Source organism: Cetorhinus maximus, chromosome 14, assembly GCF_964194155.1.
Source record: "Cetorhinus maximus chromosome 14, sCetMax3.hap1.1, whole genome shotgun sequence".
Lineage (NCBI taxonomy): Eukaryota > Metazoa > Chordata > Chondrichthyes > Lamniformes > Cetorhinidae > Cetorhinus > Cetorhinus maximus.
The window spans coordinates 94,480,841-94,502,838 of NC_135892.1; the positions used below are offsets into that span (position 1 = coordinate 94,480,841).

Here is a 21,998-nt window from a genome sequence, read left to right on the forward strand (position 1 = left end):
TAGAGCTCCAAAAAGGCATCCATGGTGCACGCACACACTTGAGGGGTGATGAGGGTATTAGAGTGGTGCATTGAAGTTAACTGGCTTGTAAAGCTGATTTGAGGCCAGCGGTGCTATTTTGAAGCACAATCCTTCAGCTAACACACCCTCTCAACCTCGTAAATTTGAGCACGCGCTCAGTAGCACGAGGGACCCCCTCTCCAGCATTATTTAAAGGGATCATCAACCAGCTGCTAGTTGATTTCTTTTGGCCTTTGCAATGACTCTATAAGTGTTTGGTGCTTTTTATAGTGGTTTCAAGTTGTAAGAGCCTACAGGGAATGGTATGGCAGGTGCTGAAAGATTTTTTCTGGCTTCAAGGCTTCTGCATGAACCACTAATAAACATAGTTCTTGAACTACAGCATAACTTGGAGAATGAGCAGTGGTCATGCAAAGCAGGACACGTTGCAAGAAGAGGGAGGATGGGAAATGAAGGAGAGGGGCTCTCTGCAATGAGGCTAAATCCACTCATGGGGCAGAATCACCCCAGATCTGCACTAAGTGCGGTAGCGGGTGGGTAAAACAATGTTTTACCTGCCGGCCGGAGTGGCAGCTTTTCACGCCGTATCGTCCCAACCCGCCGCATTAATTATGTATTCCTGGGAAACACACCGTTTCCATAGCAGGCGGGTTCTCATTCACCCACCACGCCATCATCTCACCGCTTCATCGTGCTGGGTGCCATATTTAAAGTCCAGCTGTGCGCACACCTCTCAGTGCTTCCAGCCTACGACTGCTGTATGGAAGACAGGATGGCCCCGAAAGGCAAAAAGACTGCAGCACCTAGGTTTAGTGACGCATCACTTGAGGACCTTTTGGGTGCCTTGGAGGCCCACCATGATGCCCTCTAGCCCCGCTCTGGCTGCAGGAGGGGCAGCGGCATCAATAATCCAGCATGGGAGACGGTGGTCAGCGCCAACACCCTGCAAAAGAGGACAGCCACCCAGTGGCACTACAGGATGAATGGTCTCATCCGTTGCACCCTTCTCATCACTCTCAACTCTCAAACCCATCACATATCCACAGGGATCTCACACCTCAAGGGACAACACCACTAACTTTCTCACATGGCCTCACATCTCCATCAGGCTCATATCCTCTCAAGCTCACATCCTCATCCTGTCCATGGTTCTGCTCACCACATAAACATTCCAAGCAATGCCATGTGTCCTGCTCACACTCTCTCCATCTGTTTTCATGCAGGAGAAGCCTGCTCACATCAGCAGGAAGAGGTCCCAGATCGGGGCTGGAGTGGTCCACATTAGGCCCCTCACTCACTTTGCGGAGTTTGCCATCATGCTGACTGGTGAGGACATGGACCGTGCCTGCAGTGACGGTGAGGTCGGCGGTGAACACCCTCATGCGGATCCTGCACCACATCAGCCCTCTCTCAATGCAAATGTGAGTGCTCTCTCTCCTGCTTTTGACTCTGCTGCCATGCACTAATTATCTCTACTTTGGTTCACAGGGAGTTCTGCCAAGCAACCGATACCCTTAGCCAGCCAGTCCCTCAGCTCTTTTCGGGTCCTCACCTCCAGCCAAGAGGACACCTCCTCCATTGAAGAGCTGGAAATAAGAAGCCCAGAAGACCCATCACAGCGCTTACCACACCCTGCACCAGCGGAGAGCAGGAGGACTTGCAGAACTGCTGAGTAAGGCATCTGTGAGGTCCAAGTCAGATGGCGAGCCTCTAGATTTGGCCTCCCAACTCATCCTGGACAGTTAGCAGAAGGTGTGAAAGTCCTCAACAGAGTGGCATGCACGTCGGAGGAGTGCGTCCACCTGCTCTCTGATGAAGTGGTGCTGACATGTGCATATATGGAGGTCTCCATGGGGAGGATGGCGGAAAGAGAAGTGTGTGGGTGGCAGGGCCTTTCGGAGCCTCATGCAAGTAATCTCCCATGCACATCCTTCACTTGTCATATTCACCTCAATGTCCTAAGCATTTTGAACACTGCCTGCTGGGGTTCGCTTTCAGTTGTCCATCTGAGCTGACCTGCATCTCTAACTATTCCCATGGTGTTATGGCACAGCAGATGGTAAATGCCAAGCTGCTCAAATCCCAGAGGGAAACTTGAAACAGCTGCCACAACTGTTTTGCTATTCCAAGATGCTTGCCTTGAAATCAGAAGTAATAAGTCCACCGAGACTTAGAGGTTTTTTTTTACAAAACTAAATTAAACATTTATTAATAGAAGAAAAGATTTTAAGCACATACATAGGTCTACAAATTACTACAGTAATAACTCCTGATTCCCCTAATTAATCCGGCTCCCAGTTGCACCTCCATTAAGGCAATAGTAAAACAAATAGAATTAAACAGATCCAGGCAAAGCACACAATACCCTGGACAGTGATATTCAAAGTGGCTTCAGTTCCTGAAGACGGCAACTTGATGCACAGAGACTGGAGGCTTTTCACACTTGTGTTAGATCTTAGAATGTCTTCTGCCTTACACATAACCTCATCTCCTTTATACATGTTTCTCCCTTTTTACACACATTCCATTGTTCCCATATGTTTTTGCAACTTTACTTTTCTCATAATATAAATCTTTTCATAGTACTAATTTGATCAGTAACCTTTGGGAAAAATAATCATCTGTTTGGCTTAGCTTCTTCTGGCTAGGTGTAACATCTTATGATCTTAACATCTCTTTGAAATTCAAATGAACCTAATTTATCTAAAAATGTAAATGTTCCTCACACCTCACATTCTAAAACCTGAGCCATGTTTACATATTTAGCATTTCAAACCTAGCTTTTCTTTTGATAAGTCAAGAGTTCCAGACCAGCTGTCTCCATTTGAACTAAATCCCCACACACACATCCACACAGAGAAACTAGTCCAAACCCCACTGTTAACCGACCTTTACAATAAACCACAATATTATGAAAATTATTATATCTTCATGACACATGATCACACTCCCAAGCAGCACCTGATCTCGCTCACCACGACTGTCATTTCACTTTTGATTTAGATGGCATGGTTTAACTTCACTTTTTCGTCAGCTCCCCCATCTTTTTCCCTTCCCCCAATCAACCATTTCCTTTCCCCCATCACAGTTGACCCCCCCTCCGACATCACCTTCCACCTCCCTTCCATGACCTACCAGCCACAACCCTTTTCCTTCGGGGGTGTCCAGGTGAACATGCATGTTCCCTTCCTTCCCAAAACTCCCATCCCCATCCACATTCACCTCCCCGACCTCCTCCTTCCCACCCCCAGGGTCCGTGTCTGCCTCTGAGTCCCCACCAACCACCCTCACCATCCCTTCTACTGCTACCGTTGAAGGCTCACCCTCCCATCCTACCACCTCACTCTGCCTTCTGTTATTCTTACCATTCCCTCATGCCACGTCCACCCCCAATTCGATTCCTAGGAGGCAGTCATGGACCGATCAGACTCCTCCCTCGCGCGTTCACCTGGATATCCCGCCCTCTGGACTGCTTCCCCCTCTAAAACCCCTTCCCCCTTCCAGAGCCATGCCCCCCTGGAATTCCTTCCGTCCTCTGGACCCCTCCCCCCCAGAACCCCTTGACCCCTCTGTCCCACTTTCTCCCTCCGGACCCCTTCTCCCTCCAGATTCCTTCCCCCTGGAACCCCTTCCCCTCTCTGGACCCCTTCCCCCAAGAGCCTCATGCCCCCTCTGGTCTCCTTCCCCACCAGAACCCCTCCCTTTCACCCCCGCTCCTCTCCTGGACTGCTGTCCAGCTTAGTTCCTCCCCTTTCCTGACGCCCTCAGACACCCTTACTTCTTCTTCCACCCTTAGTCCTTCCTCCCTCCTGTCTCCTTCCTCCAGCCTTACCTCTTCCTCCAGCCTCACTTTTTCCTCCAGCCATATTCCTTCCCCCTTCCAGACTCTTTCCTCCACCCTTACTTCTCCCTCCACCCTTCCTCCCCTCTCTGCACTCCCTCCCCCCACCCCCCTGGACTCCCTCCCCCTCCGCACTCCTTCCTCCCCTTGACTCCCTCCCCTCTCCACACTCCTTCATCCCCCCTGGACTCCTTCCCCTCCCTGCACTCCTTTCTCCCTCCAAACTCCTTCCCTTACACCTTCCTCCGCCCACCCCCCACCCCCCCACCCCCTTACACCTACCTCCCCAGTTGCCATTCCCTCCCACCTCCCAAATGCCCTCCCTGACATCTAGATTCCCCCCTCCCAACTTCTACACCCTGACACCTTCACTCCCCCCTCCCAAACTCACCCCCAGCCTGTCACTTCTTTGTCTCCCAGTCAATCCTGGATCTTCCCCTTCCCCCACTCGACCATCATCCATTGTGAACATCAATGATGACTTTCCAACTTCTGTGAGCTGCTTCGGAGCGGAGCCATGTCCCTGAGAATGCACCGGCAAACCATGGATATTCCTCCAGTGTGCCGTTGCTGTTGGGCTCAAGCATTTTCTACACCTCAGATGTCCGTGATGTGAGCAGTAAATCCTGATTTCCGCACGTCACAGTTGTCAAGACATGTTCCACACTGACGTGTTTTCCCGCTGACGTGGGCAGGCAATCAAGCGGGCAGGGCGGGGGGATATGAGTCCATCGGGCAGGCCTTATAATGGTATGTTGATGTATTACAATGAGGTTTCCGACGTCTGATGGCGGGGAATGCTGCCCGCCCTAGACAGGCTGAGCAGATGATCGTAAACTGGTTACACATTGTCATGAAACCGATTTTTGGCTTTCTTGCCATATTGTCCACTCACGCCACCAAACATGCCCAACGCCAGTGGCCACGGACGATTCCGCCAATGGTGCCCAGAGATAAATTCTTCTAGAACCAAGGGAAAGTTATGGTGCAAAAAGAGGCCATTCAGCCCATCATGTCCGAGCCAGCCAGAAAGAGAAAAAAGAAACTAGCTGCTCGTTTTAACCCCACTTTCCAGCACCTGGTCCATAGCCTTGCAGGTTACAGCACTTCAGATGCAGATCCAGGTACCTTTTAAATGAGTTGAGCTTTTCAGCCTCAACCACCAACTTAAGCAATCAATTCCAAACGCCCCCCACCTTCTGGGTGAAAAAGTTTTTCGTTGTCTCTCCTTCTAAACTTTCTAACCTTAAACCTATGCTCCCGGTAAATGACCCTGCAGCTAGGGGAAACAAGTCTTTCCCGGCTACCTCATCTAGGCCCCTCATAATTTTGTACACCTCAATTAGGTCACCCCTTAGCCTCCTCTGTTGTAAGGAAAACAACCCTAGCCTACCCAATCTCCCCTCATAGCTGCAATTTTCAACGTTCTTGTAAATCTGCCCTGCACTCTTTCCAGAGCAATTATGTCCTTCCAGTAATGTGGTGACCAAAATTATACACAAAATTCCAGCTGTGGCGTAACCAGCGTTTTATACAGTTCCATCATTACATCCCTGCTTTTGTATTCAATACGTCACCCAATAAAGGAAAGCATTCCGTATGCTTTCTTGACCACCTTGCCCACCTGTCCTGCCATGTTCAAGGACCTATGGGCATGCACTCCAAGGTCTCTCACTTCCTCAACCCCACTCAATAATTTCCTGTTTATTGAGTATTCTTTAGCTTTGTTTGCCCTCTCCAAATGCATTACCTCACACTTTTCCAGATTGAATTCCATTTGCATCTTCTCCGCCCACTCATTCAAACCATTGATACCACTCTGGAGTGGACAGCTATCCTCTTCACTATCAACTACACAGCCAGTTTTTGTGTCATCTGCCAAGTTCCCAATATGCTTCCCACATTTAAGTCTAAATCATTAAGACATACAACAAACAAGAAGGGCCCCAACACTGAGTCCTGTGGAACACCACTGGAAACCGTTTTCCTTTCACAAAAATATCCATCGACCCTTTTTTTCCTGTCAGTGAGCCAATTTTGGATCCAACCTGCTACCTTCCCCTGTATCCCATGAGATCTCACTTTCCTGACCAGTCTGCCATGTGGGACCTTGTCAAATGCCTTACTGAAATCCATGTAGACAACATCCACTGCACTATCCTCATCAATCCTCCTTGTTACTCCTCAAGAAATTCTATTAAGTTAGTAAGACATGATCTTCCCCTAACAAAACCATGCTGACTATCTCTGATCAATCTGTGCCTTTCTAAGTGACAGTTTATCCTGTCTGTTAGAATTATTTCCAATAATTTGACCACCAACGAAGTCAGACTGACTGAAAGTCAGACACTTTTATAGATGAGAAGGTACAAGATGCTGTCCTATTGACTTGGGAATATCAACATGGAAATTTAAATCAAGATACCTCAACATTTCGAGGGAGTGTTTATATGCTTTCCCAGAGAGAGAAAGAAACCAGTTCATCTGTCAAGGTGGCCTTATGCCATGCCTACTAATTCCATAAGCATTCTATACTTATTCTGAAAAGTATCATTTATTAATGGACCCATTTCTTACATCTCCTACTTTTCAACTCCTTTTTCAAGGCCTCCTCTGCATCGGAAAACCTCTCTCTCATGTTGTGCCATTCTTCCCTGTTTCCCAGGTCACAGTCACTTCCTGCTTGACTGTCAGCACTGGCTTCAGACACAATGCGCCTCCCCTAAGTAGTGCAGACTAACTTTAAGTGGTGCTCAAGAGAAAGTTACAATTTTGAACCCTTGCTCATGCTTGCAGCCAATGAAATGCAAGATTTGTGCTGGCTGCATGTGGCATTTATTCAAATGAGCAGGCAACATGAAGTTGGCATGCTGGCTGCATTATATTGAATGGTGCAGGTTAATTAAAATGTGTACCAGGTGCAGGAGTAGGCCACTTGGCCCCTCGAGCCTGCACCACCATTCAATAAAATCATGGCTGATCTGATTGTAACCTTGACTTCACCTCCTAGCCTACCTCCAATAATATTTTATCCCCTTATATAAAATCTATCTACCTCTGCTTTAAAACTATTTAAATTCTCTGCTTCCATTGCCTTTTGAGGAAGAGAGTCCCAAGACTCACGACCCTCAAGAAAAAATTTTTCCTCAACTCTGTCCTAAATGGGTGACCCCTTATTTTTAAATAGTGACCCATTGTTCTAGATTCTCCCACAAGAGAAAACATCCTCTCCACATCGACCCTATCAAGACCCTTCAGGATCTTACATGTTTTAATCACTTGCCTCTTACTCTTCTAAACTCCAGTGGATGCAAGCCTAACCTGTCCAACTTTTCCTCATAAGACAACTCACTCATTCCAGGTATTAGTCTGGTAAACTTTCTCTGAACTGCTTGTAACACATTTACATCCTTCCTTAAATAAGGAGACCAGTACTGTACACAGTACTCTAGATGTGGTCTTGCCAATGCCATGTATAACTGAAGCATAATTTCCCTACTTTTGTATTCAATTCCCCTTGTAATAAATGAGAACATTCTATTAGCTTTCCAAATTACTCGTTATACCTGCATACTAACCTTTTGCAATCCATGCACTGGGACACCCAAATCCCTCTGCATCTCAGAGCTCTACAATCTCTCACCATTTAGACAATATGCTTTTTTATTCTTCCTGCCAAAATGGACAATTTCACATTTTCTTACATTATCCTCCATTTGCCAGATCTTTGCCCACTCACTTTATCTATATCTCTTTGTAGCCTCCCTCTGTCCTCTTCACAACTTACTTTCCTTACCTATCTTTGTCTCATCAGCAAATTTATCAACCATGCCTTTGGTCCTTTCATCCATGTCATTTATATAAATTGTAAAAAGTTGAGGCCCCAGCACTGATCACTGTGGCACAGCATTCATTATATTTTACCAATTGGAAAATTATGCATTTATGCCTACTCTCTGTTTCCTGTTAGCTAGCCAATCTACTATCCACATCAATATGTTAGCCTCTACACCATGAACTTTTATTTTCCATGATAACCTTTGATGTGGCACCTTATCAAATGCCTCCTGGAAATCTAATTACAGTGCATCCGCTGGTTCCCCTTTATCCACAGCACATGTTACTTTTTTCAAGAACTCCAATAAATTGTTTAAACATGATTTTCCTTTCACAAAACCATGTTGACTCTGCCTGATTGCCTTGAATGTTTCCAAGTGCCCTGCTATAACATCTTTAATAATAGCCTCCTAACATTTTCCCTATGCCAGATGTTAAACTAACTGGCCTGTAGTTTCCTGCTTTCTGTCTCCTTCCCTTTTTGAATAAAGGAGTTACATTTGCTATTTTCCAATCTAATGGAACTTTCCCTGACTCTAGGAAATTTTGGAAAATTAAAACCAACGCATCAACGATCTCACTAGGATGAAGTCCATCAGACCCGGGACTTGTCAGCCCGCAGCTCCAACAATTTGCTCAGTACCACTTCCCTGGTGATTATAATTTTCTTGAGTTCCTCCATCTCTTTTGTCCATTTGGTTTTTCCAGTCAATATTGTTATGATGTGGCAGGTGGTACATGCCAGGCGGACCAAATCCACAAGGGAAAAATGGCTATGCTATCATAGGTTTTGCAATTTGTATTTATTACGAGAAGATTTCTGCACTGAATTTAGAAGCAATGAGTCCGCTAACACCTTAAGAGATTTTAAAAATTAAATTAAAACATTTATTAACAAAAGAAAATAATCCAAACAAATACATAAGATTACAGTTACTTAATATTATAACAAATCCCAAACTTCCTAATCAACCTGGCTTCCAACTACACACGCCTTTAAGGCAACAGTCGAAAATAGATTTTGAATTTTAATAATCAATCCAGCAAGGTTACCACAGCACCCACTCAACAGTGGAATCCCAAAGGCTTTTTAACACAACTTTAGTTGTTGGAACAGCACTTCTTCAGAGTGGCTAGAGGCTTTTTTTCTCATCTGTTTCACATGGTGTACTTTTCAAGATTTTACACAGCCACCCTCACATAGCCTTCCATCCTTTATTTTTCTCCCTCTTTAATGTGTAAAACCCATTGTGCTACATGTCTTTGGAAATTTACTTGACCCATAATATAAAAATGTTTCATGTCATCATTATGGTCAGCACTTTTGGGAAAAATAAATGTATTGCTTTGCATCACTTCTCTTGTTAGTTGTAAACATTAAACCATCCCTTTGAAAATCAAACTATCACTATCAAACTTTGAAAATCAAACTAAAAATGTAAATTTCATTCACACCCTATCTGTGGAACCCTCATCTTGGTTTATCTAACTCCATTTCAAAAGTCTGTTTTACACCTAACTTTTGATAATTTCAATCTTGTAGCCTAAGAGTCTCTAGTCTAATTAAATCAGTCACACAGAACCATCCACACTCACACCCATAAGCCTACAGTAATATTATGAAAAATACGATAGTTTTATGACAATATGTAGATTAAAATTGTTTAATTTTAATTAATTTAATAAATTAATCGTGTGTCACGATACCATGCCTGTTTTCGGGGGTTTTCCAGTTTTGCCCCTTAGTGTTTCAAGAAATTTCAATTTATATGCTTATTTTCTAAGTAGTTTAAATGAATTCTTCATCAAGTCACATCAGAAGCAAAGTTGGAATTCTATAAAGTGTCATGTTATGATATTGAATGACAGATTCAATTATAGCTTACATGGTTATAAGTAACATTGTTGAATTGGATGAATTGCTTGTCTGCCTTATCCACAATGCTACAGGAATTAATTAAAAGTCTGACAACTTGCCCTTTATGACGCAGTGGCTGTATTAATAACTTGCTGCTAACACATAGCGCAAAGCAATGATTGGATTCTATTTCAAGACATGCTAGATGAATTGCTTGACATTGCTCCCATTACATCTCAATAAAGTCATAAAACCAAGTGACATGGCAGCCTATAAAGGCTTGTCACTGGAAAATGCAAAAATTTACAAAACTGTTCAAGTTAATTGTGCTTTATTATTGCTATAATTAATAGACGCTTGGCTCAAGGAAATAATCTATTTAGAAGGTTATTCCTGTTTAATTTCAAACGTTAATTATGTTCTTTGAGGCCGTTTTGGTAAATTATGAAATGTAGCATAAAGGCAAATTAGAGAAGGACAATCGAGATAATTAAAGATGATGTCCAATTTTTTTTGTCACCCATGCAAAGACATGTGCTCTTGAAGAACTTCTGTTCATGAGGCTTCTGATTTCCTGCGTCAAAGTTTAGTCAGAGCAGAAACTAGTCATTTCCACAGGGGCTCTCTCATTGATCACTGTACTTCAGCAGGAACCCTGGTGAAATGGCATACACCGTCATTTACATTGTTGCTCATGGATTTTCACATAATGCCAGACAACCTGGGGAAAATTTTATACTCTCTCTCGTGACATGTTTGGAGGTGGGGAGGGCATTTGATCAGGTGGGAGGGTGGCATTTGAGTACCTCGCTACCTTCCAACCTCCTCCAAAATTATGACGGCGCAGGCCTCTTGCCGTCTCTCCAACTGACAGACGAAACCCCGATGCCTCCATAAAATCACCCCCCCCGCCGCCGTCCCCCCGACCCTGTGGAAATCCCATCTCTCAGAATTTCCTTGCAGAAAAGACAAGCAGTTGTGACCACATGTGCCCTAACAACTGTCCCTTTAGACACCAAACACAGTATTATTTTAATGTAAAAGCAAAATACTGCAGATGCTGGAAATCTGAAACAAAAACAAAAAATGCTGGAAATACTCAGCAGGTCTGGTAGCATCTGTGGAGAGAGAGAAACAGAGTTAACGTTTTGAGTCCATATGGCCCCTCTTTAGAGCCTCTTTGCACCATCCTGACTTTGAAGGAACGGCAATATCATTCCCTGTCGCTTGGTCAAAACCCTGGAACTGGATCCTTAACAGCACTGTGGGTGCACCTACACCACAGGGACTGTCGTGGCTCAAGAAGGCGGCTCATTGCCACTTTCTCAAGGGCAATTATAGATGGGTAATAAAAATGCTGGCCTAGCCAGTGACATCCACATTCCGTGAAAGAATTTTTAAAAAATTGTACTGACCTTATGGTGGGAGTTTTGTCAGAACCCTCAGGGATATTTCTGGGCTTTTGGCTTTCTCTGTGATGTATTATCAAAGAATAGTAAAAAGCCTGAAAATCTATTATGGAGAACTGATAGCAAAGTACTATTTTATATCTACAATGCATGCCCGTCCATTCAAATACCAGTCCCTCAATCTACCCCACTAATGGAAATCATATTGAAACAATTTACTTAGATACAAGTGTATCATGTTTTTATTCTTCCAGTGCCAATGTAGCATTGCGTGGGACTTTTGCTCATCCTCTGAATCCCCCATTTTTCGAGGTTAACAATTGTTGGCTTTGCAAGGTGGGATTGTGACAAGATTCCCACTGACAAGAGAGAAACTTGGTGGCAGAGGCACCACTGCAGCACTGGAATGGAATCTAATCTTAAAGGGAGAGAAGATGCCTGAAGATAAGAGGAGCTTTTAAATGTTGGATGGGAGGTGGACGGGAAAGGAATAGCCACAATGGTGTCAGCAGGTTATGGGTGTGTGAGGAGGACAGGAGGGATATCGAGGTTGAGGTAGGGATAAGGTGATAGGCTCCGTTGATTCATTTTCCTGCCATTACCACTTATTCCCTGCACAATTTCAGGCTGAATAATGATGGAAGATCTAGCCCTGAACATCTTACTCTGCCTAATCCAATGATCCTTCTAGGTGTCATCCCAGTGCCCAAATGCAGTGAGGTGACCATCTAATGGCTGTTAAAGTGTGCCTCTTGAGATGAAGGTGGCTATTTGCCTTCTTGAGCTGGGTTGTGAGATGGCTCTGCGATGGTTGACACCAAATCCAATGCTGCTTTTATTCTAAGTAATTTGTCTTCAAACCTTATCCTGGTTGTCCCTCCTCAGTTTCAAAATCTAAATCCCTTGAAGTGTTGCTAGTGCTTGTGACAAGTGGATTGACTGTCAGTGAGAGATTGAGCAGCCCCAGAGGTTGTTAATGGCAGCACCTTGAGGACACTTATGAGAACACAAGAGGAAGAAGTATTGCAATGGAGAAGTATTACAACGGTATTGCACTCATTCACTCTAATAATGGAATAATGAAGGAGGGAGAATGAACAGCAATGATGGCTAGTAGCCTGAAACTTAGTGACATCCTCCTGCTTGACCTTCTCCGATTGGCTTGATCATTTTCTGGCTCTGTCAGGAGCCCAGTTATTTCCTCAATGGTTGGGGTTGGGGAAGCCAATTTCCATTCTTTAACCTCACTTTCCTACTATTGCATGCTGCCTTTAAACAAAAGCTTGCATAAAATACGTTGTAAGTGAAAGTTACCTCAGTGGGCTGAGATTTTATGATAAATGAGCAGTTGGGAGATGTCCTATTGGTTCCTTTGATGTTGGGCCGAGAGCCTCATGGTTCCACATTCAGGTAAGTTAACCCCCTTCTTTGTTGCAGGCAATTCCTGAGTGCAGTCCACAACAGCGCTTCAGGACAAACCATCTTGTAAGAGAACACAGCAAGTTTCTGTTCAGCCCCTTATTTGCAGATGTGAAAGCACTGACAGCACATTTGGGTGTGTGTAAAGGATACATCTTGTTTACCCTTACCCAATATGGTGAGTGACATTCTTGCAACTGGAAGATTCCAGGCATTTTACAGGAGGTCCCATCGGTTTTCCACCAAACTTACTCCACGAATGTCCCACAGAACTTCAGACCCTCTATGTGCTTCCACAACATCATTTATTTTAAATTACAATGTCAAAATTAACATATATCATCGCGCACTCTGTGAATGGTGATTAGATGGGAAATCTCCATTTTTTAATTCAGTAGGTGTTTGCAATTCTAAAAGTCAGTAAAACACTATAGGGTGAATTTAACAGATCTTTCTTTCCATTGGAGAGCTGAGCACATCTCTGATTAGAGCTATGACTCTCTATCCCCGGTTCTCTAGTTTAGTTCCCTTCAGGTGCAGATCCTCACTGGCAGTGTGATTTCCAAATGTATGCTTATTTATTGCTCATATTGTGCTGAACATCTAGCGTGCCCAAATCGTTAGCGATCAGCCAGAGACCAAAACTTAGCAAATGATCATTGCAGTCGCAGTATGATAACAACCTTGGAACCCATTGTGTTGGCACCTGAAATTTCATCGCCATCTGGGGGAACTGACTTTGTGTGGCAGATGTTCCTTTTACTGCGCTTAGATTTAAGCACAGATCTTAGATGGAAATCACTCACAGAGGACCAAACGCATGTGCTGGAGCCTCCCTATTTAAACTAATGATGGAAAATCAGGTGGGTTTCTTACAAGCATACAATCTGCACCTGACTGATGTTTTTTCTATAGCCTGCATTAGATGATCCTTTACACTTAAATGCAATCAGAGAAAAATCTGCTGTGTTATTTTCTGTAACATTCTAAGATCATCTTATTCAGCTGTAAGTACATTTTACTTTATTTATTTGCATTAACCTGTTTCATCCATTGGGGAACCCTTGGATTTGATTTTCTCTGGGCCAACCGGATGTTATAGTACCCTTAAAGTTTATTATTTACTTCAGTCAAGTCATTGGATGAATACTACATTTACAATGTTCCAACATCTATCTTGATTCTCCCCTGAGCACAGTTTGATGTACAGATCCACACTGTCACTTAAACAGCAGTTTGTGTATTTCAGCGCCTCACAAGTTATTTTAGTGATGTCTTCCATTTTTGCCACATAATTAAACAAATATTTTAAGAATATTTGAGTTGCTGAAAAAAGAGACGTACTGTCAAAGCTTTTGGTCTTGCACTCATCAGATCAGATGCAAAAATACCAACTTCTAAAGGGAGCAACAATTTATATTGCATGAGAAAATGGTGCTGATTGTCAAGAGGACTATGGTTAATTGAGCTGTTGCCATGGAGAATGTACCAGGGAACAGTTATCCCCCAAGCTTTTGTTTAATTCAAAAAAGACGTCAGCTCTGATTGGTCGAGCTGTTGTCATGGGGAATGCACCAGAGAACCATTGACCCCATATTTTTGTTTAATTGAAATAAGTGCAATACCTACAATACCTTTCCGTTTGCAGAGGACAGGGTCCTGCATATGAATTTATGGAGCCTCTAGCAAGTGTCAGTGAGCAACTTTTCGAGCCTCACTGATAATTTAAATTGGTTGTTGGTGTAGTTCTTAGGACATTCAGGATTGTTCAGTAAGTGTTGTCCAATTGCAAAATGACATCTAATATTGGACGCTATGTTCTGAGTTTTGCAAGCACAGGTTGGTTGAATATGGCCAGTACTCTGCCTGATGCGAACAGCCAAAGAGATATGCTGTTTGATACGGTCCACCAGTCATTGGGATATACAACTTATATACCTGGTTTCACACCAGCACTGAAATTCATATACCACATTGCTCATTAGTGTGGTAAGCAGAACGTCTTTTTGGCTTAATGGCGGCATTCTGTTAGTGGAGAATACCACTCGTGCTGCTACTGCATAGCCACAGCATGAAACGGCTAGCTTCACCTGCTGCTCAAATCTTTGAGACACCTCACCCTTCCCAGGTAGTTTGAAGTAGACTGGGCACTTTTCAGGATTGAAAGTGGTGGCCTCAGGCCCATTCATAAGTTTGCGTGATATACAGTGAGCAATGATCTGATCAGGATAACCATTATCCCACAGGATAGTTTTGATGTGCCCTATTTTGGCATCAAGCTTGCATTGTGAGCAAATGGCTCAGGCCCTAATTACGGGGTTGCTGATAGGGCCAATCTTATAGCACATGGAGCTGTGGGTATTGCAACATGTATATTAACCAGTGAAGTTAGGCTTTCAGTAGGCATTAGTAGAGAACACATAAGTGGATTTCTCAACTAGCACATCAAGGAAAGGGAGTTTGCTAGGGTGCTGCACTTCAAAGGTGAATTTGACATGGGATGGAGCCCATTAATATGTGTAGGGAAATTTTTACATGCAGCTGCAGATTCAAATATAGCAAAAGTATCATCTATGTGTCGACATAAATATGCAATGGGAACGAGGTTCGGGGGCCATTTCATTCAAAATGTGTTTCTCGTGGAAACCGATGAAAATGTTAGCAAGGGTTGGGTGTAGAGGGGATCCCATGGCAACGCCATCTATTTGGGCGTACATAGTGTCATTGAAGCTGAACTCAACTGCACAAGTTGCTAAGTTCATAAATTCAGTGAATACAGATTCATACGATGGTGACGTGTTTAGATTGCCATAATATAGCGACATGACACAAATATCTATGGCTTCCTTGAGCGGCACATTAGCGAATAGACTCGCAATGTTGAACGAGCACATGGACATGGCAATGCTGCCGATATGCATGTCTTGTGTAATCTTCGTGCATGTGGAAAATTTGCTCAGAACTGGTTGTAGCAATTCAATTCATGTTGTGAGAACCAGTCATAGATGAGATAGGAGGTAAAGGGACATCACATTTGTGTGTCTTGGGCAGCCCATACATACGTGGGCATAGTGAACCATGAGGATAAATCTTATCATATACACCACCACGCAGTTCAATACTCTTATACGAGACTAACAACTGTTCTTGTAACTTGCTTTCAAGCAGGGCTGTGCGGTCATGCTCAGCACAGGTCCAGTTGATACAAATTTGGACCTGTAATTAAGAACGGCATGCGTTTTGTCAGTGGAGTTGTGCTTGTTGAGGATAACTACTCCAATCCTTTTGTCAAGCTTACAGATATGTATGCCTGGGTTGGCCTTCAGGCCTCACAACGCCACCAGGCATTCACGCGCCATTTGGAAATCAGACAAATCATTGGGTATCCCATAATATGCATGTACTAGATCAGAACTTTCATGGATTCAGCATTTTCATTGGATGCTGGTTTGTGGCGGGATAGCTGGGAATATAGGAGTTCAAACTCAGCCACTATCTCTCTCCGGTTTGATATGGGACGAAAGAAAGGATATACTTGCCATAGAGGAGTACAACAAAGGTTCACCAGATTGATTCCTGGGATGGCAGGATTATTGTATAAGGAAAGATTGGGCCGACTAGGCCTGTATTCACTGGAGTTTAGAAGAATGAGAGGGGATCTCATTGAAACATATAAAATTCTGACAGGGCTGGACAGACTGGATGCAGGGATAATGTTTCCTCTGGCTGGGGTGTCCAGAACAACAGGTCACGATCTCAGGATACGGGGTAGGCCATTTAGGACTGAGATGAGGAGAAACTTCTTCACTCAGCGGGTGGTAAACCTGTGGAATTCTCTACCACAGAGTGCTGTGGAGGCAAAGTCACTGAATATATTTAAGAAGGAAATAGATTTCTAAACTCTGAAGGTGTCAAGGGGTATGGGGAGAGAGCGGGAGTATGGTGTTGAGATAGAGGATCAGCCATGATTAAATTGAATGGCAGAGCAGGCTTGAAGAGCCGAATGACCTACTCCTGCTCCTATTTTCTATGTAGCACCAAAATTGAAGCCATGAGTGAGGACAAACTCCTCATTTTCGGAGATTACATGATTAAACAGATCCACTAAATGTTTGGCGATGTCATTATTTATGCTGCTGAAATACTTCCACTTGAGTTTACAGTGCAGGCATGTTTCAAGCAGATATTGCGTATGGTACAGTCAGCTATTGAGACAATGCCGTGGCACAAATGGAAAATAAAAGAAGTTTGTGCGCCCCAGACGAAGCACAATGTAGGGCACAGTGTAGATTAGTAACCCTACAACCAATCTGTTCCATCTCATCCTGCATGAATCCTCGCTGAATCATGGGACTGTGTCTCAGCTTAGCATTATCAATATGCTTGGAAGTGAACACTGGCTCAACCTTGAGTCTAGCTTCCATAGATAACTTACCTGTTCTTAATTTACCTGTGAGTTGAACTGTGTTGATATCCCGAAGTTGACCTTTGTTGTACCTGTCTCTCATGTATACAAATAGTCGCTTGGTAGTACAGAACCTGAGTATTGCTGAAAAAAGAAACATGCAGTTGAAGCTTTTCTTCCTGCACTCATCAGAACGGATGCAAGAATACCAAATTTCAAAGAGGACAACAATTTCTACTGCATGAGAAAAGGGTGTTGATTGGTTGGCTTGTGGATTCTGTTTGGTTGAGACACTGCCATAGAGAATGCAGCAGGGACCAGTTATCCCTCAAGCTTTTGTTTGTTATGACCCACTGAGGACGGATGTCAGGACTCGCCCTTTCTTTCCCACTTCTCAACTAATCATAGTAGTGCTTTTTGAAATTTACAAGGATGATAAGGGTGTCTGTGCTTAACCGTTCACACACTGATTGCTAAGAACTCAGTCCAACAGGCTTTCTTGAGTTAGACACAAAGGGGTTAGTTTTTATTGTGCTAAAAACCCACCCAGGTAAAGATAAAGAAATATTTTAAAAGGTAGACACACGCCCCGACCTTCACAAGACACGCACAAACACGCACACACACGCATGAAAAATTACAAGTTATACAGTAGAGGAGGATAACTTTTGCCCAAATTGGGATTCAATGATAAAAGGCAAAAAATAGAGAGTTAATTTTTTATGATTATTTCGCTGGTGTTTGTGACTGAGGCAGGTTTTTAATGGTGGTCCTCATTTTTCTACTGGAATCGCTGCTTTGGGATTTTGAAGTGTCCTCCGAAACTCTCTGTCTGTTGATCCCAGTATGATATAAGCACCCCCAAAGGGAATGCAGTTGTCTGCCTGAGCAGTCTGCGGACTCATTGACCACATGACGGGGTATGTGACTTTCACAAGTGTGAATTAGCAGCCATTTTAAAGTCATTGTATTCGCTTGGCAAAAGTCCTTTCAAGGAAGTTCAATATATGTTTGACCAGCAAATGAAATTAAAGATTAATATCCCACAACATCATGTTTAAAATCAAAAAAGGAAAGTTGACTGATTGGTCAAGGCGTTGCCATGGAGAATGTACCAGGAAACCGTTGTTCGCCCATGTTTTTGTTTAGTTGAAAAAGGTGCAATGCCTGGACATATTCTTTCTGATTGCAGTGGACAGGGCACTGCATATGAATATATGTAGCTTCTTGCAAGTGTAAGTGAGCCATATTTTGAGCCTGGCTGATAATTGTACATTGGCTGTTAGCCTAATTATTAACAAACTGAGGATTGTTCAATATGTGCTGTCCAATCGTGGAATCACAGGTAATGTTGGACACTCTGTTGTGAGTTTGACAAGCATGGGCTAGTTGAATTTTGTCTCCATGGCAGAACTCAAGTTCTGTACTATCAAGTAAATATTCGAATTCTTAGACTATTAATATAAATTTTGAGGAAGTTTTACTGTTTAAGTGTTCTTTGTAGGTTTCACACAAGCACTTTCCAACACAAAAGCAAGTCTGCAGATGTTGGAAATCTGAAATAAAAGCATAACATTCTAGAAATACTCAGCAGGTCTGGCAGAATCAGAGGAGAGAGAAACAGACCATTACATCAGAACGGAGAAAAGCTAGAAATGTAATAAACTTTGAGTTATGAAAGGGAGAGGGTGGGGGGTGGGATAAAAATGAGAAGGTCTGTGATATTCCTATGCCTCCATTTTGTTTCATTTTTCTTTGCTAGTTTGCTTTTTTCTCTCACTTGTTTCTCTTTTATTTCTTTTCTTTATTTTCAGAAGGATCCTGCCTAGACACACGCTTTGTTCCTTTATTTGTCCCATTACCACTCCCTTTGGCCTTGCACCATGAAAGCTTTTGTAATTTAATCGCTCCTGCTCTCCATCTTCTCGCAAACCTTCTCTTTTGGTCCTTCTCCTATCCTCCCCCTTTCTCTTGCTCAAGACCTATCACATCTCTAACTTTTCCCAGTTCTGATGAAAAGTCAAGTCCATGAAGCATTAACCCACTTTCCCACACTGTTTTGTGCTGTATTCTATGTTGGAGTACCTTTATGTTGAGAGAGCTAAGATATGTATTCATTTGAAATTATTATGATATACCTTTTTTTAGCCAGGCTGTGTAAATACGACAGAAGTGGATATCAAGAAATCATCCCGAATGAGAAATCCTCACAAAACAAGAAAGGTAAACAGATTTTCAATAAGTCATTCAGTACTGGTAGAATAATGTGAACATAACATAATGTGAGTTAATCTCTATGAATACATTCATAACTGGCACTGTGTCATGCCTGTGCACACATTCATGACAATGCCAGCATTGTTAACCCACATCCATTCTGCAAAGTTCCAAAAATTGAAAGAGAACTGTAGTGGGATCTTAGCCAATGTCCCAAAATAAATTATGTAAAACATTGCTGTTATATTGGCCATTCCATTGCTACTGACCACAAAATTAATTCCATTTGTACATTAGCTGTTAGCATTATGTATACTTATGTTCCTTTGACTCCATAGTTAATTGTGCTTAGCAGATCAAGTGACAAATAATTAACCTTGTAGCCAATGATCATAACTTTATTATTTTCATTCAGACAGCAAATGATACCTGCGCACACAATTGCGACTGCCAGCACAATTTGGACAAACAGGGACCAAGAAATTAAATTGTGAACATTTCCACCCTCATACTTCCTCATAGTTATTTGCTTATGGTCAGTAAGACCATGCTATCTTTTCTTCCTTTGGAGCAGAAGCATAATTATGGGCAGTTTTATCATGTCTCATGTTTGGGCAAGCATCCTGCCCAGTGCAACTTTGTCCGTTATAAGTAAACCCTGAAAGGGAGCTGGTTAAAATGACAGAAGAAAACAATTTCAGGTGCTGGTATCCATATTTTTTACTTTTCAGCTGATGTGTTTGGCATTCATTCTTTCTTTGAAATTTTTCAACCAATGTCTTATGCATCAATGGGGCATGGTTATGTAGAAATGTAATAACTTATCTTTCGCTTTATGTTTAGAGTAATTTAATTTTTTTGAAGCTAATGTTAACTGTATTCTTCTGTGCTTCCCAGTTTAGATGGGCTGGGGCAGAGTCTCAGCAGAGTATGGCTGCATGTTTATGAAATGCGGAAGCAGCAGAATCATCCAGACAAGTAGTGTTGTTGCAGAATTGCAATTCCAGCACTGCTGCTCTTTGTGTACTCAACGCACCTGTGGTGTTCCCCACTTATCTTGTGCTATACTGCAAGGAAAACTGAATATAATAAATACTCACTATTCTATGGTTTACCTTTCACTCAATCATCTTACGCAGCACAACTCCACCTTAGCAGTCACTAAACATCAAGTTGGGCACTAATCTGCTCTCTCACTTGTAGTCTTACGCTAGCATATTGGGTGCCCTTGCCCTTAATATTTGTTACTTTTTAGACCCCTATCTCTTTAGCCTTGGCAAACGCGACTAACAGGTTCAGATATCCTTTGAGTCTTCACAGAAGTGATGGTTATTGTCAGTACCCTATTCTGCTATTGCCTTCAATTGTCTCTATTTCTTTAAATGTTGCTAACACACAATTTTCCATTGCCACCACTAATGTGCTCCGTGAATAGTACAAAACCGCTCCTGGAGCTGTTCTAATAAGCTGACCTTAAAAAATACAGTGTGAATAGCATCCATTCCTTTGAGCTTGTCTAAAACCCACATTGAATCATTCAGGACCAAACTACATCCATAGTAACAAATGTTCATTCATGTGTGTTCTGCCCAAAGGCAGCTCCTTGGTCATTATCTGCTGTTGCTTCAACCTGAACCATTCCTTGGCAGTTTTTGTCAGTGGTGCTTTGCCACTGCCTTCCACTCTCAGGGGCAGGGTAAGGAAGCAGGTCCCAAGTCTACCTCAGTCAGAACAGGAATCAAACCCACACCGTTGGCATTATTCTGAATCATACACTAGCCATATAGCCAACTGAGCTAACCAGCTCCCAGTGACAAATTATAAAAATTGATTAGTTATCAATGAAGATGTCATTACTCATAAATCCTAAGAAGCTGTTTTGAAAAAAATGACAAATGACTTAATAAAACCTTGTGAATTTCAGTGCAAATTTAAAGAATAGTAAATGCTCTGAATTATTTCAGTACTGTAATCCCTTTCCAGGACTCAGTTGATGATTATAATTACTCAAGCTTCTCTCTGAGTTTATTACATTATCCTGATCCTTTAATTAGATTACTGTCTTGTAATCACTCCCAGGTACCTGTTGCTCGACAAATACTAAGTCCTGTTAAACAACAGTAAATTATTTCCCAATGAACATGTAATAAGTGGAACTAAGCATGAATAAAATCCTATCAAATGGACAGTGTACATTAGGAGGAATGCAATTACTTCCTACTGCAAATTCAGGTGAAATTTCCCTAGGGCAGATGGCAGCAGATTTATCACGTAGCAATACTAAATGAGATTTATAATATTCCTATTATTGGTGGAAAGTCAAAATTGAAGTACCCAATGGTTTGTCAGGCTAGTTTTTATATTATGATCACCACAAATGTTTTCTTTACAATTCAGGTACAATTTTATCTTTACATTTTCCTTTGTGCAGGCAGATGTAAGTATATCAGCCAAAGAAACGTTGTTGTCATTGTCATTTTTCTGGCCTCCTGTTTCACCGGTTCCCTATTTATAAATAGTATAGCAGAGAGTATTTGCTCACATACTAATTGGCCAGATATAAATGAGACCAACAGAAGGATCTGGACCGTTCTCATAGGCCAAAAGAATGATGATTGATTTTCATGTGGAAAAGGACACTTGAAACATGCGTAACACAATAAAACAAATATAAAAACAAAAAACTGCGGATGCTGGAAATCCAAAACAAAAACAGAATTACCTGGAAAAACTCAGCAGGTCTGGGAACCCAGACCTGCTGAGTTTTTCCAGGTAATTCTGTTTTTACAATAAAACAAATGTCTCCTTATGTAGCTAGGTGTCACATTTTGTTTGCTAGCACTCCTGTAAAGCATTGTGTACTACGTTAAAGGCGCTATATAAATGTAAGCGCTTGTTGTAATCAATAAAAAGGTCTTACTTTGTCTCAAGACCATTGGAATTGGCAAAGCCAAACCTACAGGGATACAGTACAAGTGAGGTAGCACTTCA

General features: G+C 42.5%; 1 protein-coding gene across 5 annotated transcripts in view; it reads left to right on the plus strand.

Moving 5' to 3' along the window:
* Positions 1–21,998, plus strand: part of rgs7b (regulator of G protein signaling 7b) — a 458,499-nt gene that overhangs the window by 394,675 nt on the left and 41,826 nt on the right. For all 5 annotated transcript variants that reach the window (XM_078557261.1, XM_078557263.1, XM_078557262.1 and 2 more), the window contains one exon: positions 18,939–19,013. In XM_078557261.1, coding sequence (XP_078413387.1) covers positions 18,939–19,013 — 75 coding nt within the window. The remainder of the gene's footprint in view (positions 1–18,938; positions 19,014–21,998) is intronic.